Here is a 25,940-nt window from a genome sequence, read left to right as displayed (position 1 = left end):
CATACACTGCGCTTTCACACACAAACAGACCCCTGACTACACACCATACACTGTGCTTTCACACACAGAGCCCTGACTACACACCATACACTGCGCTTTCACACCTAGAGCCCTGACTACACACCATACACTGTGCTTTCACACACAAACAGACCCCTGACTACACACCATACACTGTGCTTTCACACACAGAGCCCTGACTACACACCATACACTGCGCTTTCACACACAGAGCCCTGACTACACACCATACACTGTGCTTTCACACACAGACCCCTGACTACACACCATACACTGTGCTTTCACACACAAACAGAGCCCTGACTACACACCATACACTGTGCTTTCACACACAAAGCCCTGACTACACACCATACACTGCGCTTTCACACACAAACAGACCCCTGACTACACACCATACACTGCGCTTTCACACACAAACAGACCCCTGACTACACACCATACACTGCGCTTTCACACACAAACAGACCCCTGACTACACACCATACACTGTGCTTTCACACACAAACAGACCCCTGACTACACACCATACATTGCGCTTTCACACACAAACAGACCCCTGACTACACACCATACACTGTGCTTTCACACACAGAGCCCTGACTACACACCATACACTGTGCTTTCACACACAGACCCCTGACTACACACCATACACTGTGCTTTCACACACAAACAGACCCCTGACTACACACCATACACTGTGCTTTCACACACAGAGCCCTGACTACACACCATACACTGCGCTTTCACACACAGAGCCCTGACTACACACCATACATTGCGCTTTCACACACAAACAGACCCCTGACTACACACCATACACTGTGCTTTCACACACAGAGCCCTGACTACACACCATACACTGCGCTTTCACACACAGAGCCCTGACTACATACCATACACTGCGCTTTCACACACAAACAGACCCCTGACTACACACCATACACTGTGCTTTCACACACAGAGCCCTGACTACACACCATACACTGCGCTTTCACACACAAACAGACCCCTGAATACACACCATACACTGCGCTTTCACACACAGAGCCCTGACTACACACCATACACTGCGCTTTCACACCTAGAGCCCTGACTACACACCATACACTGCGCTTTCACACACAAACAGACCCCTGACTACACACCATACACTGTGCTTTCACACACAAACAGACCCCTGACTACACACCATACACTGTGCTTTCACACACAGAGCCCTGACTACACACCATACACTGTGCTTTCACACACAGAGCCCTGACTACACACCATACACTGCGCTTTCACACACAAACAGACCCCTGACTACACACCATACACTGCGCTTTCACACACAAACAGACCCCTGACTACACACCATACACTGCGCTTTCACACACAAACAGACCCCTGACTACACACCATACACTGTGCTTTCACACACAAACAGACCCCTGACTACACACCATACACTGCGCTTTCACACACAAACAGACCCCTGACTACACACCATACACTGTGCTTTCACACACAGAGCCCTGACTACACACCATACACTGTGCTTTCACACACAAACAGACCCCTGACTACACACCATACACTGTGCTTTCACACACAGAGCCCTGACTACACACCATACACTGTGCTTTCACACACAAACAGACCCCTGACTACACACCATACACTGCGCTTTCACACACAAACAGACCCCTGACTACACACCATACACTGTGCTTTCACACACAAGCACGAACTTGTTTATTCCTCTTGGAAACCATGACCATTTTATAGATGAACAAACAAGTTCTGAGAGACTCATAAACTTGCTCAAAATCACAGAATAAAAACCAGATTTCGACCTCCTTGGAACACCCATATGAAAGAACAACTGAGTTTGTATTCTTAGTTCAGTGACCCTGAGGAAGTCCATTATTCTCTTTAGCCTAGCGTTAGTCATTCAGGCCTGTCCAACCCTTTGAAACCCCATGGACTGTAGCCCACCAAGCTCCTCTGTCCATGGGATTCTCTAGGCAAGAATACTGGAGTGGGTGGTCATTCCCTTCTCCGGGGGATCTTCCCGATCCAGGGATCAAACCCAGGTCTCCTGCATTGCAGGTGGATTCTTTACCATCTGAGCCACGAGGGGAGCCCTTAGCCTAGTACCTCATCAGTAAAACAGGGATGGTGGTAATGTCTTCTGTATCTGCCTCACCCAGTTGTGAAAATAAAAATGAGAGCCTGCACACATGAGCACCTTGAAAACTGTGAAGCGCTACATGACCAGTGATCATTGTTGCTATTTATCTGCATAGTATCTGTGAAGATGTGACTTACGGTGCAAAGGAAATTTCACATGGGCTGGGAGGTAACATTCTCACTTCTGAGGATTCTGAAGTCGTATGAGTGAGATGAGGGAAGGAAAGTCTGGTTTCAAGGTACACTTCCTCTGGAAGTACACTGAGGCACCGGGATGTGACATGAAGAAGGCTGTGCTGTTTCTGAAAACAATGAGCTCATCCATCACAGCTCTGACTGTGCTGTGCATGTGCTTGGGAGGGACAGAGGTGGGGTGAGAGTGGGGGACACAGTGTGAAATGGAGAGCCCCAGTGCACTCCGATGGGCAGTAAAGGTGTGACTGGAAATGGCTGGACCAGTAAACAATTGACTGGAATGACTGATCCCTTTTGGAAGAACTGGGGGGAATGTTAGCAGGGTCACTGCATATCCCAGACTGCAAATGTCTCTAGAACTTTGATTTAAAGACAGCAATGAAAACAAAACAAAACAAACGAAATAATTTCACTCACTTTCTTAATGTCACATTCATCAAGGTGATTCTGAATAAACTGAACACTGGCTGAAAAGTCGGCAGAATTGAATTCATAAGGAATATTCCATCCTAAGGGACCAAATTTGCGTCGCTCCTTAAAAACACCAAAGAAAAGTAAGTATTGAGTGAGATTTTTAACTTGTATTGCAGCGGATTCCTTTTTATTATTAAAACAAACTACAGTAAAATTAAGGCATGATACTGAAGTAAGTTGACATCATAAAAGAATATATCCCAAACCAGTGTATGGTTTGGGATACAGCAAGCATTAGAAATACTTTTCCTTGACTCTAGATGGTTGACAGAAAAAGCAAATCTCTGGCTATTTGCTAAATTGGAGTCCGGGGCTTAAAAGGTCTAGGTCTCCATTGTCAGCTCAAAAAAGTGCAACAGGTGCTCAACAAACAGCTCTTGAAGGAATTCACTTATTCTAAATTGGACTCTTGAAAGTTTCAAATGTTAAATGTAAGGGTTTGAATTTTTGCTTTTCAAGTTGAATAACCTAAGCTCACAAGGGTGTTCAGACTCCCTACTAGTATCACTTTGTAATCTTGCAGTTTCAGATTTTGAAAACGAAACATTTTCTATTGTAAAACATGACATAACTGCCTTAAAACATATTGCCCTTGTTTGTTCTCTCCTGTGAAACAGTGGTTAATCATTTCAAATCATCAAATTACTCATAAATAATCAAACAGGGCTCAAGCCAAATGACTCAATTGCTTTGATAGTCTGAGACCATTTTAAAGGTATGTGAGTGTCAGAACTGATATTTCCAGACCCTGATCACCTAGCAAACCACATGTATTAACTCAAATGTTACCATACCATCAACTTTCCCTGCCTCAGCACACAATCAGTCTAAGAAAAGTTCAATGATTTATTCAGGTTAGCTCCTGACCTTTGGTCCAAGTGTCACTCATGTGGAGAGCAGAATCCTGATACATCTGTGGGAAGATACAATTCCACTTCTCTGTCTCTAAACGTGTACTAGCTTTTCTTTCTCTTTATTGCTTTCCCTAACCCAGCACACAGACACAGACACACACAGACACACACACAGTTTTCACAAACCATTCCAATACTTCTTTCTGCAGCTGTTCCGTGCTTTAGACCACGGATAACACTACCATTTAAAGGAATCTAAATGAATTTTAATTTGAGCAAATTCACGGACAAGTCAGAGAAGAACTTGAGAAAGTAAGAAGCTTTAATTACTGACTTTTGGTAAAGAAACCACCTGCCAAGGCAGGAGACACAAGAGATGCAGGTTTGATCCCTGGGGCAGCAAGATCCCCTGGAGAATGAAATGGCAAACTGCTCCAGTATTCTTGCCTGGAAAATTCCATGGACAGAGGAGCCTGGCGGGCTACAGTCCATGGGAGTCACAAAGACTCCCTGAACACAGGGAGCTGGACACAACTGAACACACACAGCACAGGATATGCTTTTAAGCATATCCTAAATCAAAATTAATTTGGGTCCAGATGTCCTGGCCCTGGGAGATCAGACTGAGGGCAAACAACCCTTAGAAATGTAAACTACTACCATTATTTCTAGAACTGTTCTTCTTTAGGTTGGGTTGTCAAGTATCAGGCATTTGTATGGAGGGACTCCCATTTCCACTCTAGCTAATTAGATCAAAGGTGGACAACCAACCCAAGACCAACAACATCCCCTCTCCCAGGAATCTGAACTTAAGAGTTCGGAATTGGTATTCAGAGTTTGTCCTAATCAGAGCTCAATGAGGTGAGAGCCTCGTTCAGGTTGCTCCAGGAGCAAGGGTGGCTTGGAGGATCTATAGGACATTAACACAAAAATGCATTCGACTAACCCTTGAGTCTTTAGAATTACTTCCATCTTGAAGACTTCAAAGTGAAAAATGCAAAAATACACTTATAATTAAAATGCAAATGTTTTCCCATTAAAAGAAAGAATCATCTCTAAAATAGTTTTACCCATTTTGACTTAATTTTTAAAATCTACTGGTCAATTAGACAGGAGACTGAATGAAGAATAATTCTTCCTTTCCAATTACTAAAGCTGCTTAAATTGGCTCTACAGAAACATTCCCATTTACGTGCACTGAGTGACTGTAGTTCAGTTGTTCCTTAAAATGTGATCTTTGAAAACTGTCCTAATACTGAGATTTGCTTCATTTTACATTACTATCAATTTTTATTCGTGAACATTCACTTCTTAGGTTGGCTCACTAAAATCACAGATGGTTTAATTCCTCTTGGAAAAAAAGGACAAAATTTCGGTATCTTTTCTTTCACAAACGAGGTCATTTCACTTTCATGCTATTTTTTGGGTACTTATTGATTCCTATAAGTGACAATTAAGAAAAAACAACACCTTTATTTTTTTGGGCTCCAAAACCACTGCAGATGCTGACTGCAGCCATGAAATTAAAAGACGCTTACTCCTTGGAAGGAAAGTTATGACCAACCTAGATAGTATATTAAAAAGCAGAGACATTACTTTGCCAACAAAGGTCCGTCTAGTCAAGGCTATGGTTTTTCCTGTGGTCATGTATGGATGTGAGAGTTGGACTGTGATGAAAGCTGATCACCAAAGAATTGATGCTTTTGAACTGTGGTGCTGGAGAAGACTCTTGAGAGTCCCTTGGACTGCGAGGAGATCCAACCAGTCCATTCTAAAGGAGATAAATCCTGGGTGTTCACTGGAAGGACTGATGCTAAAGCTGAAACTCCAATATTTTGGACACCTCATGCGACGAGTTGACTCACTGGAAAAGAGTCTGATGCTGGAAGGGATTGGGGGTGGGAGGAGATGGGGATGACAGAGAATGAGATGGCTGGATGGCATCACCGACTCGATGGACACGAGTTTGAGTGAACTCCGGGAGTTGGTGATGGACAGTGAGGCCTGGCGTGCTGTGATTCATGGGGTCGCAAAGAGTCGGACACGACTGAGTGACTGAACTGAACTGAAGTAGCATCTTGGATTTATATCAGGATAGACTCAAACCACTGGGACCTAAGCACTCATTTGGAAGCTCAGAAGCAGAGGACTTTGCTAGAATTTGGAATATTTGGAATATTGAATCTCTCCAATCCAATTAGTGTTTTTGAAATTATGAGTCCTAGGTGATATCATAGAAAAATATTAGAATCAGTGCATTTGCAAGAAGTTTTAATCTAGCTAAGAAAATAAGACTTAGAAACAAGGGAAGGACAACACGGTAGTAGGTATAATTAACTGTCAAAATTTCACAGACGTTAAGTTTGAAGAAGACATTCAATCAAGGGCTCCTGGGAAGAACGAAACTGCAGATGGTCTTTGCACAGAAGCGAGAAAAGAATCCTGAGCTTGGTCAAGGTCAGGAGCAAAGACAGGAGTACAGAGCTCATGATCTGTCCAGAAGGAGGCTGCAGAACTGTGCCACTGCAGTAGCGGACAACCTCTGCTGAGTATATCTGGAACCACAGCCCCACGTGATGATTCAGGGGTGGATGGAACACAGACAGATTTGAACATCAGGAAAAAGAGCTAAAACCTGACTGAGCAGAAAGGAGTTGTTAATCCATTATTAAGTTGGAGAGTCATGATTTTAGGAAGACTAATCTGCTCCCTACTGAATTTAACCAATACAGTTCCTTCTTTCTGTTCCAAAGGATATATAAAACACAGCTACCAATGCAATATGGAAAATGTGGAATCCTCCGTAGAACACCGAAGAGAAGCTGTTCAATGGAATCATCATTTTAACGATGTCAAAGCCATTTCCAGTTTTATGTTAGTATCTACCTCAGCCTAACGATCCTCTCTCCCACAGTACAGTGCAGAATCATTTTAGGCTCATCTTCAAAGCAAGGCTCTCTTTAGAACATTGCATCCTATTTATTTAATAACTGGAGCTAACATAAAATGAAAAATAAAATCCATACTGGACAATATAAGAGAAACATCAATAGGTTAAAATAATTAACAGAAATAGTCCAGAATCCCTGGGAAAAACTATACAGGAACGTGTAAAAGATATTTAAAAAAAAATTCTGTATCATGTTACTATAATTATTTTCAAGAGATTTGCACTAAGAACTTTATTATCACACCTCTCCAAAGCAAGAACTGGTATTCAGACTATTAAATTTTAATTGAGTATTTGTCAAGGCTTAAACCTAAAAAAAGTCAGAAAAGTAAACACTCCTGAATGAGGAACTGTTACCAGTGGTACTCCCTGAGCCCCACAGATATGGCCATTTTTATTAAATATTAACAAATATTTTAAGAGCCATGGTAAAATTTCCAAGTTTGCAACTGCCCCTGCAGGCAGTTAGAGCTGCTAATCAAAGACTCTTGTAATAAACCTCACAAAGTTGTGTATCACCCATAAGTCCCAAACATGGGCTTCAATGTGGCAAGTCAAAGTGATAAAGAGAAATATCCAAACCATGAAAAGGACATAAAAATGACTAACGACACCTCCCCCAAGGGCAGTGGCTCTTTGGCAGTTATTCTCCATTCTCACTGAATACTAGAATCATTTGGGAAGTTTTACAAAGGTCTGAGAACTTCACCACAATGCCTCCTCCAGGGGATTCTGGATCTAGGCAGTGGTTGAGGATCCAGTCATTAAGATAAGATGCTCAAGAGAGATGCTTAATGTGTTCACAGGTTCAATTTGCTGGACCACTGCTTAAGATGCTCAGGGTCCAATGTGGTGTGTCACAGGGGCAGTACATGGATCATCGTTGGGAACAAAACAGCCAACGTTTTCCTGACTTTCTGCAGGAAGTGTTGGCAGGAGATTACAGATGGAATTGTTGAGTTTCAGAAGACCCAGACTTTAGAGGAGGATATATCTAAAACTAAAATGCTGAAGGGTGAGTGTGGGCTTGCTCTGAAGCCCAGGATAGTGCTACATTGGAGCTTCTGGGAAACGGTCGTGAGAGAATATTGACACCAGAGGGACGTTTCCCTTGCGAGTCGTCTTTCAGAGGATGCAGGATTGTTCTCAAGAAGTAGTGGCCAAGTAAGTGGAGGCGTGCACCAGGGCACTGGGATGAAAGGCTCCCATGGGGAGGGCAGGAGGACTGGCTGGACGACGCAGAGACATCAGCTGGCTGCAGTGAGAGCTGACTCGGCAGCAGTAACCTCGGAGCCAAGTTCCTGGAGGAGGAGGGAGGGATGCTGGGGGAGTAGGGAGTGAGCAGAACTTGGTGCAGAATTGGTTGGTGCATCTATGCAAGTTTCCATGGCGGCACCCAGGTCACCCCCTCCCCCTGGGTAAGCCTGCTCCCACTTCAAGACACCCTCCGCCACTCTTCTACCCAATAAAGTTGTCCTTGACCAGTCAAATCTACTTCCCCTCCTTACAGGAGAGGAGGGGTTCTCATTTCATCCTCTGCAACAAGAGTAGGATCCACATAACACATGATGCCCTTGAGCTGGGGTGTATGAGGCCAAACCATGGTTCGGTAAGAGAAACACACTGGAGGGCAGGTGGGGGTTGGCTGTTTTACCACTAGGTCCTGGATTCTTATGTGTGATGGACTCCAACATGAACCACTTGGAAGTGAGCAGACTCTTCCCAGAATAGACGCCCCCGCCACCATGTCCTTCACCTGCCTTTCATCTGTAGAAAAACTTTAGTCAAAAATTTAATCAGAGAGGTGAGAAAATACAAAAGGAAGAAATAATAATAGCTTAGTCATTAAAAAAAAAAATGTTAAGGACCTTTGGTTCTTCCTCAAGGACTACAGACAATATTCTGAGCCACGTCCTTTGAGTTGTTTTACAGGGACTGGAACCACCATCAGACAGAAGTTACCTGAATATTGCCCCACGCACATAGACATCAGACCAGTTGGAACCAAACAACTGACATGCTGACTCCTTCTTACCTCACCACCGGCCAGTCAGAAGAATGTCCATGAGCTGACTATAAGACTCCTCACCACCCCCTCCAGGGTGGTACACGCAGTTTCAATAACATTAGTCCACTGTGGCCCCCTCTGCCTGATAAAACAATAAAGCTATTCTCTTCTACCTCTCCCAAAACTCTGTCTCCACGTCAGCACTGTCTTGTCAGCACCGGAGAACAGAGGGTGAGTTTTGGCATCAATTTCCCTAGTCCAGAAGCTTCAGATTATGTGACATGAACCAATTCCCTCTTCTTTTATTCAGTCCCTAAAGGACAAAAGTATATACATCATGTTGTATAAAGCAAGGGATATCCAGGAAAATTTGGATGAATCAATTCACCGATGAACAAATCAGGTATTTGGGTTTTATATTCAACAATAGAAAAATATAAGCCAAAATCTTTTCAGAACAGTCTTTCCGATAACAGTTGTGTCTTAAACCCTAACGTGCACGCAAATCACTTGGGCATCTTATTACAACACAGATTCTGATTCAGCAGATGCGGGGTGGGTCCTGAGATTCATCTCTTAGAAGTCTCCAGGTGACATGAATGCTGCTGACGCAGGACCACAGGCCCCTAAAGAATTCTGGATTTTTCTATCAGACTAGCTCTATCCTAACCGATTTACTTTGATTCATGGACCTACCATTCCACGTTCCTCTGCAATACTTTCTTTATATCCCTGGACTTTACTTTCACCACCAGACACGCCCACAACTGGGCATCATCTCTGCTTTGTCTCAGCGTCCTCATTCTTTCTGGAGCTGCTTCTCGGTTTTTTCCCAGTAACAAACTGGACACCTACTGACCCAAGAAGCTCATCTTTCAGTGTCATATCTTTTTGCCTTTTCACACTGTTCATGGAGGTCTCAAGGTTCCAGTTGGTGGATCACCCACCTGGTGACTTTATGGTGGGGCTAATGGTGACCTCCTCCAAGAGGACTTATGTTACATGCTGCACGTCCCAGGACTGAGCTGCCAGTGCACCTGTCCCCACAGCAGGCCACTACTGACCCACACCTCCACAGGAGACCCTTAAACACTCAGAGGCAGGTCTGGTTCAGTCTCTTGTGGGGGTCACTGCTTCTTTCCCTGGGTCCTGGTGTGCACAAGTTTTGTTTGTGCCCTCCAAGAGTTTCCGGCGTGCATAAGAGAACGCACTGGTCATAGCAAACACCCTCTTCCAATAACACAAGAGACGACCTACACAGGGACATCACCAGATGGTCAATGCCAAAATCAGATGGATTATATTCTTTGCAGCCAAAGATGAGAGGCTCTATATAGTCAGCAAAAACAAGCCCAGGAGCTGACTATGGCTCAGATTATGAACTTCTTATTGCAAAATTCAGACTTAAATTTAAGAAAGTAGGGGAAACCACTAGACAATTCAGATATGACCTAAATCAAACCCCTTATGATTACACAGTGGAAGTGAGAAAAGATTCAAGGGATTAGATCTGATAAACAGAGTCCCTGAAGAATGACGGATGGAGGTTTGTAACATTGTACAGGAGATGATGACCAAAACCATTCCCCCAAAAGAAATGCAGCAAGGCAAGATGGTTGTCTGAGGAGGCCTTACAAATAGCTGAGAAAAGAAGAGAAGCAAAAGGCAAAGGAGAAAAGGAAAGCTATACCCATCTGAATGCAGAGTTCCAAAGAATAGCAAGGAGAGATAAGAAAGCCTTCTTAAGCAAACAATGCAAAGAAATAGAGGAAAACAATAGAATGGGAAAGACTAGAGAAAATTAGATATACCAAGGGAACATTTCATGCAAAGTTGGGCAAAAGGACAGAAACAGCAAGGACCTAACAGAAGGAGAAGAGATTAAGAAGAGGTGGCAAGAAGAACCGAAGAACTGTACAAAAAAGGTCTTAACGAGCTGGATAACCACGATGGTGTGATCACTCACCTACAGTCAGACATCTTGGAGTGAGAGGTCAAGTGGGTCTTAGGAAGCATCACTAGTGGAGGTGATGAAATTTCAGCCGAGCTATTTCAAATCCTAAAAGATGATGCTGTTATATTGCTGCACTTAATATGCCAGAAAATTTAGAAAACTCAGCAGTGGCCACAGGACTGGAAAAGGTCAGTTTTCATTTCAATCCCAAAGAAAGGCAATGTCAAAGAATGTTCAAACTATTGCACAATTGTAATCATTTCACATGCTAGCAAGGTAATGCTCAAAATCCTTTAAGCTAGTCTTCAACAGTATGTGAACCAAGAACTTCCAGATGTTCAAGGTGGATTTACAAAAGGCAGAGGAACCAGAAATCAAATTGCCAACATCTGTTGGATCATAGAAAAAGCAAAAGTATTCAAGAAAAACATCTATTTCCACTTCATTGACTACGCTAATGCCTTTGACAGTGTAGATCACAACAAACTGTGGTAAACTCTGAAAGAGATGGAAATACCAGACCACCTTAACTGTCTCCTGAGACATTTGCATGCAGGCCACGGAGTAACAGAATTGGACATCAAACAATAGACTGGTTTCAATTTGGGAAAGGAGTACGTCAAGGCTGTATATGTCACCCTGCTTATTTAACTTATATGCAGAGTACATCATGCAAAATGCCGGACTGGATGAAGCACAGGCTCGAATCAATATTGCTGGAAGAAATATAAATAATCTCAGATACACAGATGACACCACCCTAATGGCAGATAGTGAAGAGGAACTATAGAGCCTCTTGATGAAAGTGAAAGAAAAGAGTGAAAAAGCTGGCTTAAAATTCAACTTTCAAAAAAATAAGATCATGACATCTGGTCCCATCACTTCATGGCAAATAATAGGGAAAGAATGGAAATAGCGGCAGATTATTTTCTTGGGCTCCAAAACCACTGTGGACAGTTACTGCAGCCACGAAATTAAAAGATGCCTGATTCTTGGAAGGAAAGCTATGACAAACCTGAAAGTGAAAGTCGCTCAGTCGTGTCCTACCCTTTGCGAACCCATGGACTATACAGTTTATGGAATTCTCCAGGCCAGAATACTGGAGTAGGTAGCCTTTCCCTTCTCCAGGGGATCTTCCCAACCCAGGGATTAAACCCAGGTCTAGACAGCATATTAAAAAGCCAAGATATCACTTTGCCAACAAAGGTCCATATCATCAAAGCTATGGTTTTTCCAGTAGTCCTGTATGGATGTGAGAGTTGGACCATAAAGAAGGCTGAGCACCAAAATTGATACTTTGGAACTGTGGTGTTGCAGAAGACTCTTGAGAGTTCCTTGGACAGAAAGGAGATCAAACCAGTCAATCCCAAAGGAAATCAACCCTGAATACTCATTGGAAGGACTGAGGCTGAAGCTGAAACTCCAATACTTGGGCCACCTGATGCGAAGAGCCAACTCATTGGAAAAGACCCTGATGCTGGGAAAGACTGAGGGCAGGAGGAGAAGAAGGTGACAGAGGACATTTTGTCTAACTGAAAAACACTAAAACATTTCTCTAACTGAAACTAGAATGGAGGATGTAGGGTGAGAGGAAATGCTTGAATTATCCACACTCCTTGTGTAATCATAGAGCTGGACAACAGAATGTTAGAAATGGGAAAAATCTTGAAAGATCACTTCCTTCTGCCTTGAAACACACAGATGGGGAAACAGAGGCCCCGAAAGAGACAAAACTGGACTGACCTTATGTAGCTAACTGATGTCATAACAAGTTCAAAGCCCATGCCTCCTGACTCTCTATGAAGTGTTCTAATACACTATGATCAGATTTTAAGAGATCTTCACAATTTTCTTTTTTTTTTATTGACATGCCACTGTGAACTTCATGGCCCTAGCAGAGGAGATTTTTGTTTGTTTTAATCCAAATACAAATCACATTAACTGGAAGTACACTTTGGCTCCATGACTGGCCCAGAGTCCTTTTCTTCTTTTTAGCACTTGGATAATGGCCACTAAAAACACAGACTGCTGTCTTGACTGTATGGAAAATACCCCCCGTCGTCTATCCGTGATAAGCAGGGTGGAAAAGTTGAATCATCATTACTAGGAAAATAATCATAAAATTTACTGTTTGTGAATTGGGCATTAAATATCAGAGTTAAAGCAATATTTGTATTAGAGTGTGATAAGGTCTAGCAAACCCAACAATTCCCAGATAAGAATGTATGAAAGCCGTAATTTACAATCAATCCACAGGCCACAGTGGAACTTAGTAAAAATAACCACCCACAAAGCATTTATTCTGATTTTAACTTCTCAGGGTGGGGAACAGAGAAACACCAGTTGTCCCTTTGCACTGCCCTCTCAGTTGGGCAGTGTTATACCTGGTAAAGTGGTGGCAACAGGGAACCTGCGGGTAAACACGCCCAGTATTTCCTGGGGTGGGCACCCAATTCCCCTCCACTTTCGGGTGGGGCAGGGAAAGATGAGGTCCAGCTCTGCTGGCCACTGGGCACAGTTGAACCATGACTCCAGGTTCAAACCAGTTGATTTATTTTGTCCTCACTCCAACTTCAGGAAAAGAAGAAATGTAGGAAAGAGTTCAAGGAGCCCCTTTATCTCTCTGTGAAATCAAGAGTGAATCAAGTACATTAAAATTACACAGCCTAGACTTCCCTGGTGGTCCAGAGATGAAGAATATTCCTGCCAGTGCAGGGGACACAGGTTCAATCCCTGGTCCAGGAAGATGCCACATGCCACAGGACAACTAAGCCAGAGCACCACAACTATGGAGCCCACGAGCTCAAGAGCCCACGCTCTGTCACAACGAGAGAAGCTCGTGCACCACAACTCTCTCTAGTAACTCCCACTCACAACTAGAAAAAGCCTGTGTTCAGCAACGAAGATCCAGTGCAGCCAAAAACAAATACATTACTAATTTAAACAATTATATAGCTTTCAAGTACAGAACAAAATCCAAAATCCAAATATAGAACAAAGTGGTAACAAATGAAAAAACAAAAAACAAAACCCATAGAGACATTGCTGGGTAGCCGCACAGTACAAGCAAATCGGAAACAATCTGAAGACGACAGCTGACCCCTATAACTCGTCTTCCAAACACCATGACCACCACTGTCCCAGTGAGGAGGAGGGTCAAAACATACTTGAGTCCAAGGCAGGCAACATGGGGTCTGACTCCTAGATACACCATTTGGGAAGGACCTGAACCCCTCTGAGTCTCAATTTCCTCATTTTCCAGATGGTGATAAATCCTACCTAGAAAGGTGGTTATTAGTATTACATAAGATGGTCTATATAACATTGCCTAACCTCTCCAAGTCTCAATTTCCTCACTTTGCAGATGGGGATAAATCCTACCCTGAAAGGTGATTGTTAGTATTACATGAGATGGTACAGAGAACATTGCCGGACAGCACAGGCAACTTTCAAGATTCAGTTCCTATCAGAGTAATTTGTTTGTTCATCCCACAAACATTTATTGAGCTCTGGCAATGTTGCAGCTGCTGCTGTGACAAGTGGAGACCTAGCAGTTACAAAAGGACAGTCATTGCTCTGGAGAATCTTACACTCCAGGGGCCGAGGTGGGGGATGGGGGCAGGAAGATGCACTAAATACATAAGCAAATATGCACATCCTGTGCCAGGTAGGGGGAAAAGTGCCATGAAGGAAAAAGAAAGTGAGGTGAGGACACTAGAGAGTGGAGCGGGGGAGCAAACATAACGTCATTAGCATCTTCTAAGACTGCAAATGGCTCCCGGAAGTTACCTGCACGGTAAGTTACCTGCACGGTGGAGTGTAAAAATGCTACAGTGTAAAGCATTGGCTTCCACATGGGTAAATTACTGATATCCAGAAGGTCTTGATTAATTCCGGCAAATGTTCTTTTCAGACCTGCACGCACGCCTTGGGGTGGCTCATTAGTGAATTTGAGAGAAGTCTGTCATAAAAAACAAATAGTGAAAAAAAAAAAACGGTAAATAGTACTTTTGTTTCTATAAATTACTGTGAAGGATTAAATAGAAATGACAGTACATCAGACCACAATATGCTTGTGGTACATAAAAAGGCACCGTGTAAACTAGTTACATTGATGAGAGCTAAAACCCAATAAATTAATACCAAGTCTTATAACTCTCCTGTGGGAATGTTTACTATATAACCTTGATGACTATAGTCAAGGTTTTGACAATAATGGCATTAAGATTTTACAATGCAGACCTGACCAAAAAAAGCCTGTTACGTTTGCCATCTTTCAGTAATGACAGAAGTGTCATCTTCATTTGTATAGCTCTCAAGAAAAAGCCACTCATCTCATAGTAACAAACCTGAAGCAATGTAATGGGAAACCGAACGTGCGGCTCGGTAGTTATCCACACTCGGAAAGTATCATCGATGGTTTCTGTGATGGTTAAAGTCTCCAGCAATTCTTCCATGAATTCCAGGCCAAGGTGACAATTCTGCAGTAACACCCAGCCACCCTGTATTCAAAAACGACTTCACGTTAATTCCTCATAACTGTTTTGCTATGATTTTAATAAAACAAAGTGTACATACAAATATTTTTTTAAACTTTTGCGTGGGGCATGTGAATACTCTGTTTTAAACACATATATGTTAATGGAATTATTATATGCCAATACAAACTTTTTTTTCCCTGCTTCTGGTAAAGCTGGTTACTTGGAATCAAGCGGTTTCAAAATGAATGCTACTCTGTCATCCCTGGTTCAGAAGGGAACAGAAATTAAAACAAAGCCAGACTTTAGTAAGTACAGTGTGTGCACCATCTAATGGTGGTAACGGGTATTTTGGAATCTGTAACTTGTCCCACCTAAGGTAAATCAGAAGGGACTCACGCCAAAGCCAAGCCATCCACTGTCACAAAGAAATGCATACAACCTCATGAAAGTTGGAGGAGCTGACGAAAATTCATCAACAATCAAGTTAGGAAGAAAAGAGAGAATTTTAATCGAGCCAAACTGAGGATTATAGCCTGGGAGACAGACTCAGAGGCTCTGACTGTCCCACCTATTAGAAGTCAAAGGCACAGTCATACACATTTTCAAGACAAAGGATCATATATCAAAATGACATGCTGACATTTCACATGAAGTTCACCAAAGATACACAGTCCAGGTAAGCATATACAAAGACAGCAACAAGTAACCATGCTAATCTTTAAGAAGCTACATCGTTAGTAGCAAAGAAATGGGAAAAAATAAACCTGATCTTCGCATTGGAGCAGGCATTCTCACCTCTGAGGAGGTCTGGTTGATGCATAACGCAGACACACACTGCACAGGGGAGGCAGGAGGCCTAAACGAGCAGAGAGAGCCAATTCTACGCTACAGTTTTCTTCTCCTGCCTTGAAATACAAATTTTACTTCACCATAGGCAATACGTTTGGTGACATTTGCTACCAGTATTCTTGCCTGGAAAATGCTATCTACAGAGGAGCCTGGTGGGCTACAGTCCATGGGGTCACAGAGTTGGACACAGAGTGACTGAGCATGCCTACTACCATAATACTTAAATCCTTTTTAAAATTTTATTTATTTTTAATGGAAGGATAATTGCTTTACAACATTGTGTTGGTCTCTGCATACATCAACATGTATCAGCCATAGGTATACATATGTCCCCTCCCTCCTGAACCTCCCTCCCACCTCCCACCCCAACACTAAATCTTATTCTTTGTCATCACTCCTGCCAGATGTTCCTGAAACCACAAAATTTATTAAGCAGTATCTAAATATTGATAAAACCTTCACAATATGTCACATAACCATCACAGTTCTATAAGAACATAGTTTACTAGCCAGCTGATGCTTTGATATACTTTATGCAACAAGATCAAATAAACACAGCTACAAGTTATTGAGCTCAGTATACATATGGTAAGGCACATATATTATGCCTTATACTGCAAGAGAAAATACAACTCAGATTGACTTAAATAGCAAAGGGGACTTTTTGGTCTAGGCAACCAGATCGTCAAGAAGATGAACTTCATGGTCAGAACTCTGGGTCCTTGTGGATCCAGTTACTCTCTGATTCCCTGCTCTGAATTCCACAATGTCAGCTTTATCCTAAATCTTTCAAATGACAGTGTGGCTGTACCTGTTCATGCTCATTGTTGGCACTGTTGTTAATTGTTTTGTTTTGTTTTTGCCTATGTTCAGTTCAGTTCAGTCGCTCAGTCGTGTCCGACTCTTTGCGACCCCATGAATCACAGCACGCCAGGCCTCCCTGTCCATCACCAACTCCCGGAGTACACTCAAACTCATGTCCACAGAGTCGGTGATGCCATCCAGCCATCTCATTCTCAGTTGTCCCCTTCTCTTCCCGCCCCCAACCTTTCCCAGCATCAGAGTCTTTTCCAGTGAGTCATCGCATGTAGGCTGTATATTGACACCTTGCTTATTTAACTTATATGCAGAGTGCATCATGAGGAACGCTGGGCTGGAAGAAGCGCAAGCTGGAATCGAGATTGATGGGAGAAATCTCAATAACCTCAGATATGCAGATGACACTACCCTTATGGCAGAAAGTGAAGAGGAACTCAAAAGCCTCTTGATGAAAGTGAAAGAGGAGAGTGAAAAGGTTGGCTTGAAGCTCAACATTCAGAAAATGAAGATCATGGCACCTGGTCCCATCACTTTATGGGAAATAGATGGAAAAACAGTGGAAACAGTGTCAGACTTTTTTTTTTTTTTGGCTCCAAAATCACTGCAGATGCTGATTGCAGCCATGAAATTAAAAGACGCTTACTCCTTGGAAGGAAAGTTATGACCAACCTTGATAGTATATTAAAAAGCATAGACATTACTTTGCCAACAAAGGTCTGTCTAGTCAAGGCTATGGTTTTTCCAGTGGTCATGAATGGATGTGAGAGTTGGACTGTGAAGAAAGCTGATCACCGAAGAATTGATGCTTTTGAACTGTGGTGCTGGAGAAGACTCTTGAGAGTCCCTTGGACTGCAAGGAGATCCAACCAGTCCATTCTAAAGGAGATCAATCCTGGGTGTTCATTGAAAGGACTGATGCTAAAGCTGAAACGGCAATACTTTGGCCACCTCATGCGACGAGTTGACTCACTGGAAAAGACTCTGATGCTGGGAAAGGTTGGGGGCGGGAGAAGAAGGGGACAACAGAGAATGAGATGGCTGGATGGCATCACCAACTCTGTGGACATGAGTTTGAGTGAACTCTGGGAGTTGGTGATGGACAGGGAGGCCTGGCATGCTGTGATTCATGGGGTCGCAGAGAGTCGGACACGACTGAGCAACTGAACTGAACTGATGCCACATGGCATGTGGGATCTTAGTTCCCCAACCAGGGATCGAACACACACCCCCTGAATTGGAAGCTCGGAATCTTAACCATTAGACAGCCAGGGAAGTTCTGTTTGTTTTTTTACAATGCCAATATTATCAATATTTATCCCACCTTGAGACACAGAACACAGAAGTTATTTAAAAATCTAATATTCCAAAGAAAGTTAATGTGAATGCTGTATTCAAATTTAAAAGTTTCTCACTCATGGAAACTAAAGAAATTATTTAAGGCCCAAAGTCAAACAGTCAGATCATTCAACAGAGTGAATCATTTTATCTGAGTAAAAATAATTATATATAATTGCTTCAGTATATATAAATTAAATACGATATATTATTGAATTTAATTAACTGATAAAGATTAAGGCTTAGGGCACTTGAGAATTAATGGTTAGCCTGAAAACTTGATGACCCAAGCAGAGTTTTAGCCCATTAACCCTCTCCAGTCATTAATTTCCAGGGAAAAGTTGCTAGGGACATTATGAGATCAAAAGCTTAAAAATAAACCAAGACCTTATTTTATTTTTATAAATGGTGCAATTTCTTATTGCTGCTGAAAGTGCTATCAACCAATATTTTCTAGAAAATTAATGTCCTGTGTATTTATTAGGTATGATGAAAAATATTTCTCAACATTCCATCCAGCTTGCAATTTTCAGTAAAAACTGTTATCAATATTTAAACATAACACCCTCAAATATTTCTTATTTGCCTGAAACTATCCATTAATGAAAAATGAAAGGCTCACTTTAACCGAAAATTGAAATTTGACTGTCTCAATCTGTCACTTCTTAAGCACTATCTATTAATATTGATCATGACATTCCAAGACTGCTAGAGCTGCATTCTTTATGAACCAGAAAGTGTGTCTGCCAAATTACCAAAAAATATTTAATGAAAATAAAAATGGAGCAAATGCTCTAGAAAATGGAACAAGTATTTTGTGGGGATGTCAGGAGCCAACTAGCTGGAGGTTCAGATCCTTAAGTAATCAAAATTTACTCTATATGCATAAATAAAAATGGAAAATTGAGCATCACAGGAAGAACACTCTACCCATCACAGAGGTGGTGCTAGGTAGACCAGATGGCCAGGGGAATCATATCAGGAAAGTTGCATGAACAGTGGTTTCCATTGCTACATACCTGCTGCATTGACGTCTGAATCAGCTTTCGAGCATGGACTTCCTGTCCTTGTCCCATTGAGATAGTTCTGCATTCTGTAATACAGAAGGATCACGATGATAAAATGTAAACTTTGTAACAGGATTGGGATGAAAAATTAATTTCTGAATTGTCATAACCTCCCTCCCTCTATAGCTTCTAAGGAAATTCTGTTATTCACATAAGTCTGGCTTTTGGTTGTACTGATGAGAGAAAGGAGCGGAGCAGACTGGAGGCACTACGTGGAAAGGGAAGGGCAAGGAGAGAAAGACAAAAGGCACGAGGCAGAGCTTTTAAAGAGTTCTGGGATCTTTGGCGATAATGAGGAGACAGACTGATGGGGAGAGGCAGCGGCAATGCTACCATAGGTATCTAGAGGAAAGAGGATTTTTAAATTTTGCTCTATGTTTTGATTAGAATAATTTTTTGGTGCTTTAGCAGATGTTTCCGTAAAGATTGGATCAGTTCAGTTCAGTTCAGTAGCTCAGTCATGTCCGACTCTCCGTGACCCCGTGAATCACAGCACGCCAGGCCTCCCTGTCCATCACCAACTCCTGGAGTTCACTCAAACTCATGTCCATCAAGTCGGTGATGCCATCCAGCCATCTCATTCTCAGTCGTCGCCGTCTCCTCCCACCCTCAATCCCTCCCAGCATCAGACTCTTTTCCATTGAGTCAACTTGTCACATGAGGTGGCCAAAGTATTGGAGTTTCAGCTTTAGCATCAGTCCTTCCAATGAACACCCAAGATTGATCTCCTCTAGAATGGACTGGTTGGATCTCCTTGCAGTCCAAGGGACTCTCAAGAGTCTTCTCCAGCACCACAGTTCAAAAGCATCAATTCTTCGGCAATCAGCTTTCTTCACAGTCCAACTCTCACATCCATACATGACCACAGGAAAAACCATAGCCTTGACTAGACGGACCTTGGTTGGCAAAGTAATGTCTCTGCTTTTTAATATGCTGTCTAGGTTGGTCATAACTTTCCTTCCAAGGAGTAGGTGTCTTTTAATTTCATGGCTGCAATCAGCATCTACAATGATTTTGGAGCCCCCCAAAAATAAAGTCTGACACTGTTTCCACTGTTTTCCCATCTATTTCCCATGAAGTGATGGGACCAGATGCCATGATCTTCCTTTTCTGAATGTTGAGCTTTAAGCCAAACTTTTCACTCTCCTCTTTCACTTTCATCAAGAGGCCTTTGAGTTCCTCTTCACTTTCTGCCATAAGGGTGGTGTCATCTGCATATCTGAGGTTATTGATATTTCTCCCGGCAATCTTGATTCCAGCATACCAATCTTTTTATTCTTTTATGATGTCAAGCTTGCAGTGTTTTGTCTGTCTGTCTGTTTGGGTTTTGTTTGCCTATTTGTCCATTTTCTGAGATGGAACTTGTAGCAATTCATCCCCATGAGGACTAGATTCAGGGGTAACTTCTCTTCAGGATCAAATCCTTTTGGAACTGAGAAAAAGGAGCCTGAAGAAAAAGTAGAAACCACTCCAAGATTAGAGATGTGATTATAATTCAGCAGAATGTATGTACACTATTTAGGCTCATTAGTGAATTTGATGTCCCAGGTGGAGAACCACACTTGTGCCTGTCATATGAATTCACTGAACTGTATCATACTTGGGAAATTAGAAATTAACTTTGAAGTAAGCTTTTGTGGACCCAGGTCTTCTTTAATTTTAGAGGCATGATCTCTAGAGGCACAGGGAAAGGAAGTCAGTGGAGACACTGTGAAGCAATGCATGCTTTTGACTTACTCTACTGGATCAGCCTGAATCCTCAGAAAAATGGGCTGCTGTGGTTGGGCAAACAATGAGACTGATTTGGAAACTGCTGGTAGAAGCTACAGAGAATGAGAGAAATTCACAGGCTGGAGACAGAAGTATGTCAGGAACCAGGGAAGACGCTGCCAGGGCACACCATTTAAAATACAGCACCATGGTGTTAATGGCCAGAGATTCTGTGAGTGCTGGTAACGTGTAGCATTAGAATTATTTGTGGACTCAGGGTCACAGGGTGAAAGTCGGCAGTGTGTGCCTGAGAGAGTATTGGCAGAGCACTGCTTGAAGAACTAGGATCTACAATTGTCCATAGGCCACTGAACATAGCTGGATTCTCCCAACAAAGCCCTCATGAATCTCTCCTGCTGAAGGGGAACTAGGCACTGTTTCCAGGGCATCTGAGAAGAACCCACAAACCCTATAAAAGAAGGGAAGGTGGAACTGGAATGGGAGGAGCCTCTGAATTGTACAAAGAGACACTGAGTCTCTCTTGCTTTGGAAGAACCCACAAGTGTTAGGTAGGTCAATGGAGGAAGGTATGATATGGACAATAAGTATTAACACATGAGCGTGAGCCATAATCTATCTCCTCTGCCCTTCCAACTCTTCTGAGATACACTGTTTAAAAGGAAGAACTGGCTTTTGTTCAGGGGTAGCCTCAGTTTTTTGTCTTGACCTGGGTAAGAGGTCAAGAAGATACTTAAAGGCATCCCTTCAAAACAAGCACAGAGTCTGAATGTGAACCATTCTGGATGTCTACACTCTCATCCCCCTAGTCCATCACCTCATGCCTGTATTCTTGCAGGAGCCTACTCACTGGTGACCTCTCTTCCACTCTTTCCCCTACTAGCTATTCTTCCCACAGCAGACAGAGGAATTTGATTGAATCCTGAATTAGATTATGTCCACCCTCTGCTCAGAAACATCTGAAGGCTTCTCATTTCATTCTGTGCAAAATCCAGAATCCAATTCAAACTCTGACCTCTATGACCTGACATAAATGGGTCCCCTTGCTCCCGCAATCTACACACACGCACACTTTTTAGGATCCCACCACAATTCATTCACGCTTCTCCAACTGTGCGGGCCTCTTCCCTCATGTCATCGTCAAACTAAGGTGATTTTACTTCTTTTCCAGTGTGAATGCCATTTATTTCTTCTTTTGGTCTGACTAGAACTTCCAATACAGTGCTGAGTAGAAGTGCAAGTAGACATTCTTCTCTTACTCCTGATGTTTCTGGGAAAATATCCCATCTTTCAGCATTAAGTATGATGTTAGCTGTGGGTTTCTGCAGGTGCCCCTCATCAGGTTGAAGAAGTTCCCTTTTATTCCTAATTTGTTGAGGGCTTTCATCATGAAAGAATGTTGGATTTTTTTCAATGCTTTTTCTGCAACTATTGAGATAACCGTTTGATTTTTGTTCTTCATTCTATTAATATGGGGTATGAAGTGAAGTCGCTCAGTCGTGTCCAACTCTTTGCAACCCCATGGACTATAGTCTACAAGGCTCCTCTGTCCATGGAATTTTCCAGGCAAGAGTACTGGAGTGGGTTGCCATTTCCTTCTCCAGGGGATCTTCCCGAGCCAGGGATCAAACACAGATTGCCCTCATTGCAGGCAGACACTTTATCATCTGAGCCACCAGGGAAATATGTGATATTACATTGATTAATTTTCATATGTTGAACCAACCTTACATTCTTGGTGGTCATGGTGTATAATTCATTTTATGTGGTGCTGAATTCAATAGCATTTTGTTGAGAACTTTTGCTTTTATATTCAGCAGGCTATTGGTTTCCTTCTACTGTCTTTGTCTAGATTTGGTATCAGAGTAATATGGTCTCAAAGAATGAGTTGGGAAGTAGTCTCTCCTCTTTTGTTTTTTGGAAAGAACTGGTGTTATTCATTAAACATTTGGTAGAATGTGAAGGCATCTAGTCCTGGATTTCCTACAAATCAATCTTCTTACTTCTTAAAGCTCTATTTGGGTTTTTTCTATTTCTTCCTTAGTCAGTTTCAGTGGTTTTCTCTTTCTGATAATTTGCCCATTTCATCTTGGTTATCTAATTTGTTGGCATAATTGTTCATAGTATTCTGTATGATCTTTTCTATTTTTTCAAGTCAATAGCGATGTCCCCTGATAAAAGAAATTTTCACATATTGAGATATGGGAAAGTCATTCTGACTTATACATGAGTTTACTTGAACTTTATGCTAACTAAAACAGCCTGTTTGTGGCCTATCAAACATATATTGTACATCGGCTCTAACTGTCAGAGAAAAGGGTACATTGACCAGAATTAAAGAATGTGTTAAAAATAAAAATTTTATAAATTCTTCCCTTCCTGAGATGCCAGTGCCAATACTTCTTCAATGATGAGGGTCCCTTCTCAGGTGCCAAGGTATACTGACTTGCTACGTACTTGCTAACTTGCTTTTCTTGAAACCTTGAAGGAATGTGTCCTGACTTGTCTGATGTTCTTTGTTCTGACAAGATATGAAACTATGCTGAATGAAACCCATGCTTCTCTGGAGCAGCTCCTCTGACTTATCTGAGAGCTGCCAGTGCTCAGTTTGGCTCAAATAAAACTCTTTACTATTCTTATTATAGTTTGTTCATTGATAATTTTCATGGACATCCTTTTTCATTCCTGATTTTAGTTATCTTAAGTCTTCTCTCCTTTATTCTTGGTCGGTTAGGACAAAAGTTTGTCAATTTTGTTGATCTTTTCAAAGAAGATACACTTGGTTGATTGATTCTCTGTTGCTTTTAAACCTCTCTTGCATTTTTTTCATTCAAATATTTATTACTTCCTTCCTTTTGATTGTTTTGGGTTTAGTTTGCTCTTCTTTCCTTGGTTTCTTAAAGTGGAAGCTTCAGTTATTAATCTGCAATCTTTCTTCATTTTTAAAATAGGTTGATAAATATTTGATTCTGAATAGTCTGGAAAAACTAGATTGATTGACACTGGAATAGTGAGGAAGCTTTGCACTTGAGGAAGTTCAAAAGACAAAGACCAGTGAGAGAAGAGGCAGTGCAGGCTGAATTTCCAGAGAGGGTGGGGAAATCTGCCAGGACATCATGATGGGGACTGCCGTGAGAAGGAAGGATGCAGAGGATGTTGCAGAAATTGTTTTTGCAGGTATTTCAGCATAATTGTCCTTTGGTGGTATGGGATGTTTTGGTTTTCTGGTTTGCAGACTTTTTTTTTCCTTTTTTCGCTGCTTGGTTACATTTGAAAGACCTTTAGTAAGATTTCAACTGTTTTTCTATTTCTTTCCAAAATTGGACTTGAGTCTCTTTCACATCTCCTCTTTCTTTTTAAAATTTTTTAAAAATCAAATTAAATGATATATGTTTATAGTGAAAGCTTTGTAAAATACAGGAGACTACAAAGAAGAAAACAAAATTCACCAATATCCTTCCAGAGAGATCTACATTCTAATCTTCTCAGTGGACAATCCACAATCCACTTCTCAATGCACAATCATTTCAAAATTCAAAGCACTCTGAAAACTGACAGCTTTGCCACAAAATCACTTTGGTGGTAAAAGCTGACCTGAATGGATATGAGCCTATTTATAGTCTTTATTTATCCCTATCTTTATAAATATTAATACTTTCATCTGCAATGTATTATATAATACATGAAATATTACCTTTCTAAAAGCTGGACAATTCTAATTTCTGCAGTGTATCTGACTGCAAGGGCTTTGAATAAGAGATTACAGACCTATCCATATTAAAAATTATATATATATGTACAATAATACATATACATGTCATTTTATATATCTACTTTTTAACAGTATGTTGTATTTTACTGTCATTAAACATTACTGATAAACAGTTTTTAATGATAGCACAATGCTCCATCATGTTAATGCTTTCTTGCCAAGTTAGCCACTATCCTTTTGTATATTTGAGACATTTCTAATTTTTTAATATTATAAATAGCACTAGACTTAACATGTTGTAAATGAATCTTTATGTGCATCTCTCAGTTTGTTTTTATGATAAATTTATATGTGTAGAACAGTTGGGAAAAAGCACTCATACATTTTAAAGATTCATGGTGTTTATGAAAAAGGACTGCCAGTGTCTCCAGCTGAAATAGCATGTTGCAATTTTCTTTGGAAACTGGGCAGGGCCCTGTGGAGCCCTCCCAGGTACAAAAATCTCTTCTTGTCCCCCATTTCTTGTCTGTAAGAAAAAGACTTCAGTCTTCCAGACCTTCCCTGAGTTCCGAAGGGCAAATTCAAACAGTTACTGATTGGGAAGTGAGGAAATGCAGAAAAAAAGAAAAGCAGTCTGAAACAGTGCAGGACTTCCCTAGTGATCCAATGGCTAAGAATCTGCCTGCTAATGCTGGGAACATGGATTCGATCCCCGATCTGCGAATTTCCCACATGCTGCAGGGCAGGTAAGCCTGTAGCGCCACAACTACTGAGCCTGTGTGCTGCAACAGCTGAAGTCTGAACACCCTAGAGCCCATGCTCTGCAACAAGAGAAGCCATGACAATGAGAAGCCAGTGCACTGCAACTAGAGAGTAACCCCGACTCACCACAACTAGAGAAAGCCCATGTACAGCAACAAAGATCCCCAGCAGCCAAAAATAATTAAATTTTTAAAAATAAAAACCATAGCCCAGAGACATAGTCGTATGTCCTCCTAAATGGATATACGGTCTTGGAGTTTTTCTTACAGGAATTATTGCCCCCACCTAAGTAGAGGATGGTAATTTCAGGCTGAGCACATGGTTCCAGGAGCACCACCCAGTTACCTCACCACCAACCAATCAGAAGAAAGTCCTACAACCTGAAGCCCTCACCCCAAATTTTGCCTTCAGAAACTCTTCCCTAAAAACCATCAGGAAGTTTGGGCCTTTTGAGAATAAGCCACCCACACTCCTTGTTTGGTTCTCGCAATTAACCTTTCTCTGCTCCAAACTCTGATCTTTCAGTTTGTTTGGCCTCACTGTGCATCAG

The 25,940-nt window shown here is 41.8% G+C and overlaps 1 protein-coding gene across 2 annotated transcripts in view; it reads right to left on the bottom strand.

Annotated features, from left to right (window-relative positions):
- DNAH8 (dynein axonemal heavy chain 8) overlaps positions 1–25,940 on the bottom strand; it is a 324,005-nt gene that overhangs the window by 57,775 nt on the left and 240,290 nt on the right. For both annotated transcript variants that reach the window (XM_088831445.1, XM_055406188.2), the window contains 4 exons: positions 19,141–19,214; positions 14,987–15,139; positions 14,443–14,598; positions 2,815–2,931 (listed from right to left, as the gene is read on the bottom strand). In XM_088831445.1, the coding sequence (XP_088687571.1) occupies positions 2,815–2,931; positions 14,443–14,598; positions 14,987–15,139; positions 19,141–19,214 (500 nt within the window). The remainder of the gene's footprint in view (positions 1–2,814; positions 2,932–14,442; positions 14,599–14,986; positions 15,140–19,140; positions 19,215–25,940) is intronic.

The sequence above is a fragment of the Moschus berezovskii genome, chromosome 23 (assembly GCF_049115385.1).
Source record: "Moschus berezovskii isolate FMDL1 chromosome 23, NW_MosBer_1.0, whole genome shotgun sequence".
NCBI lineage: Eukaryota > Metazoa > Chordata > Mammalia > Artiodactyla > Moschidae > Moschus > Moschus berezovskii.
The sequence above is the reverse complement of the archived record's forward strand: the minus strand, read 5'-3'. Positions and strand labels throughout refer to the sequence as shown.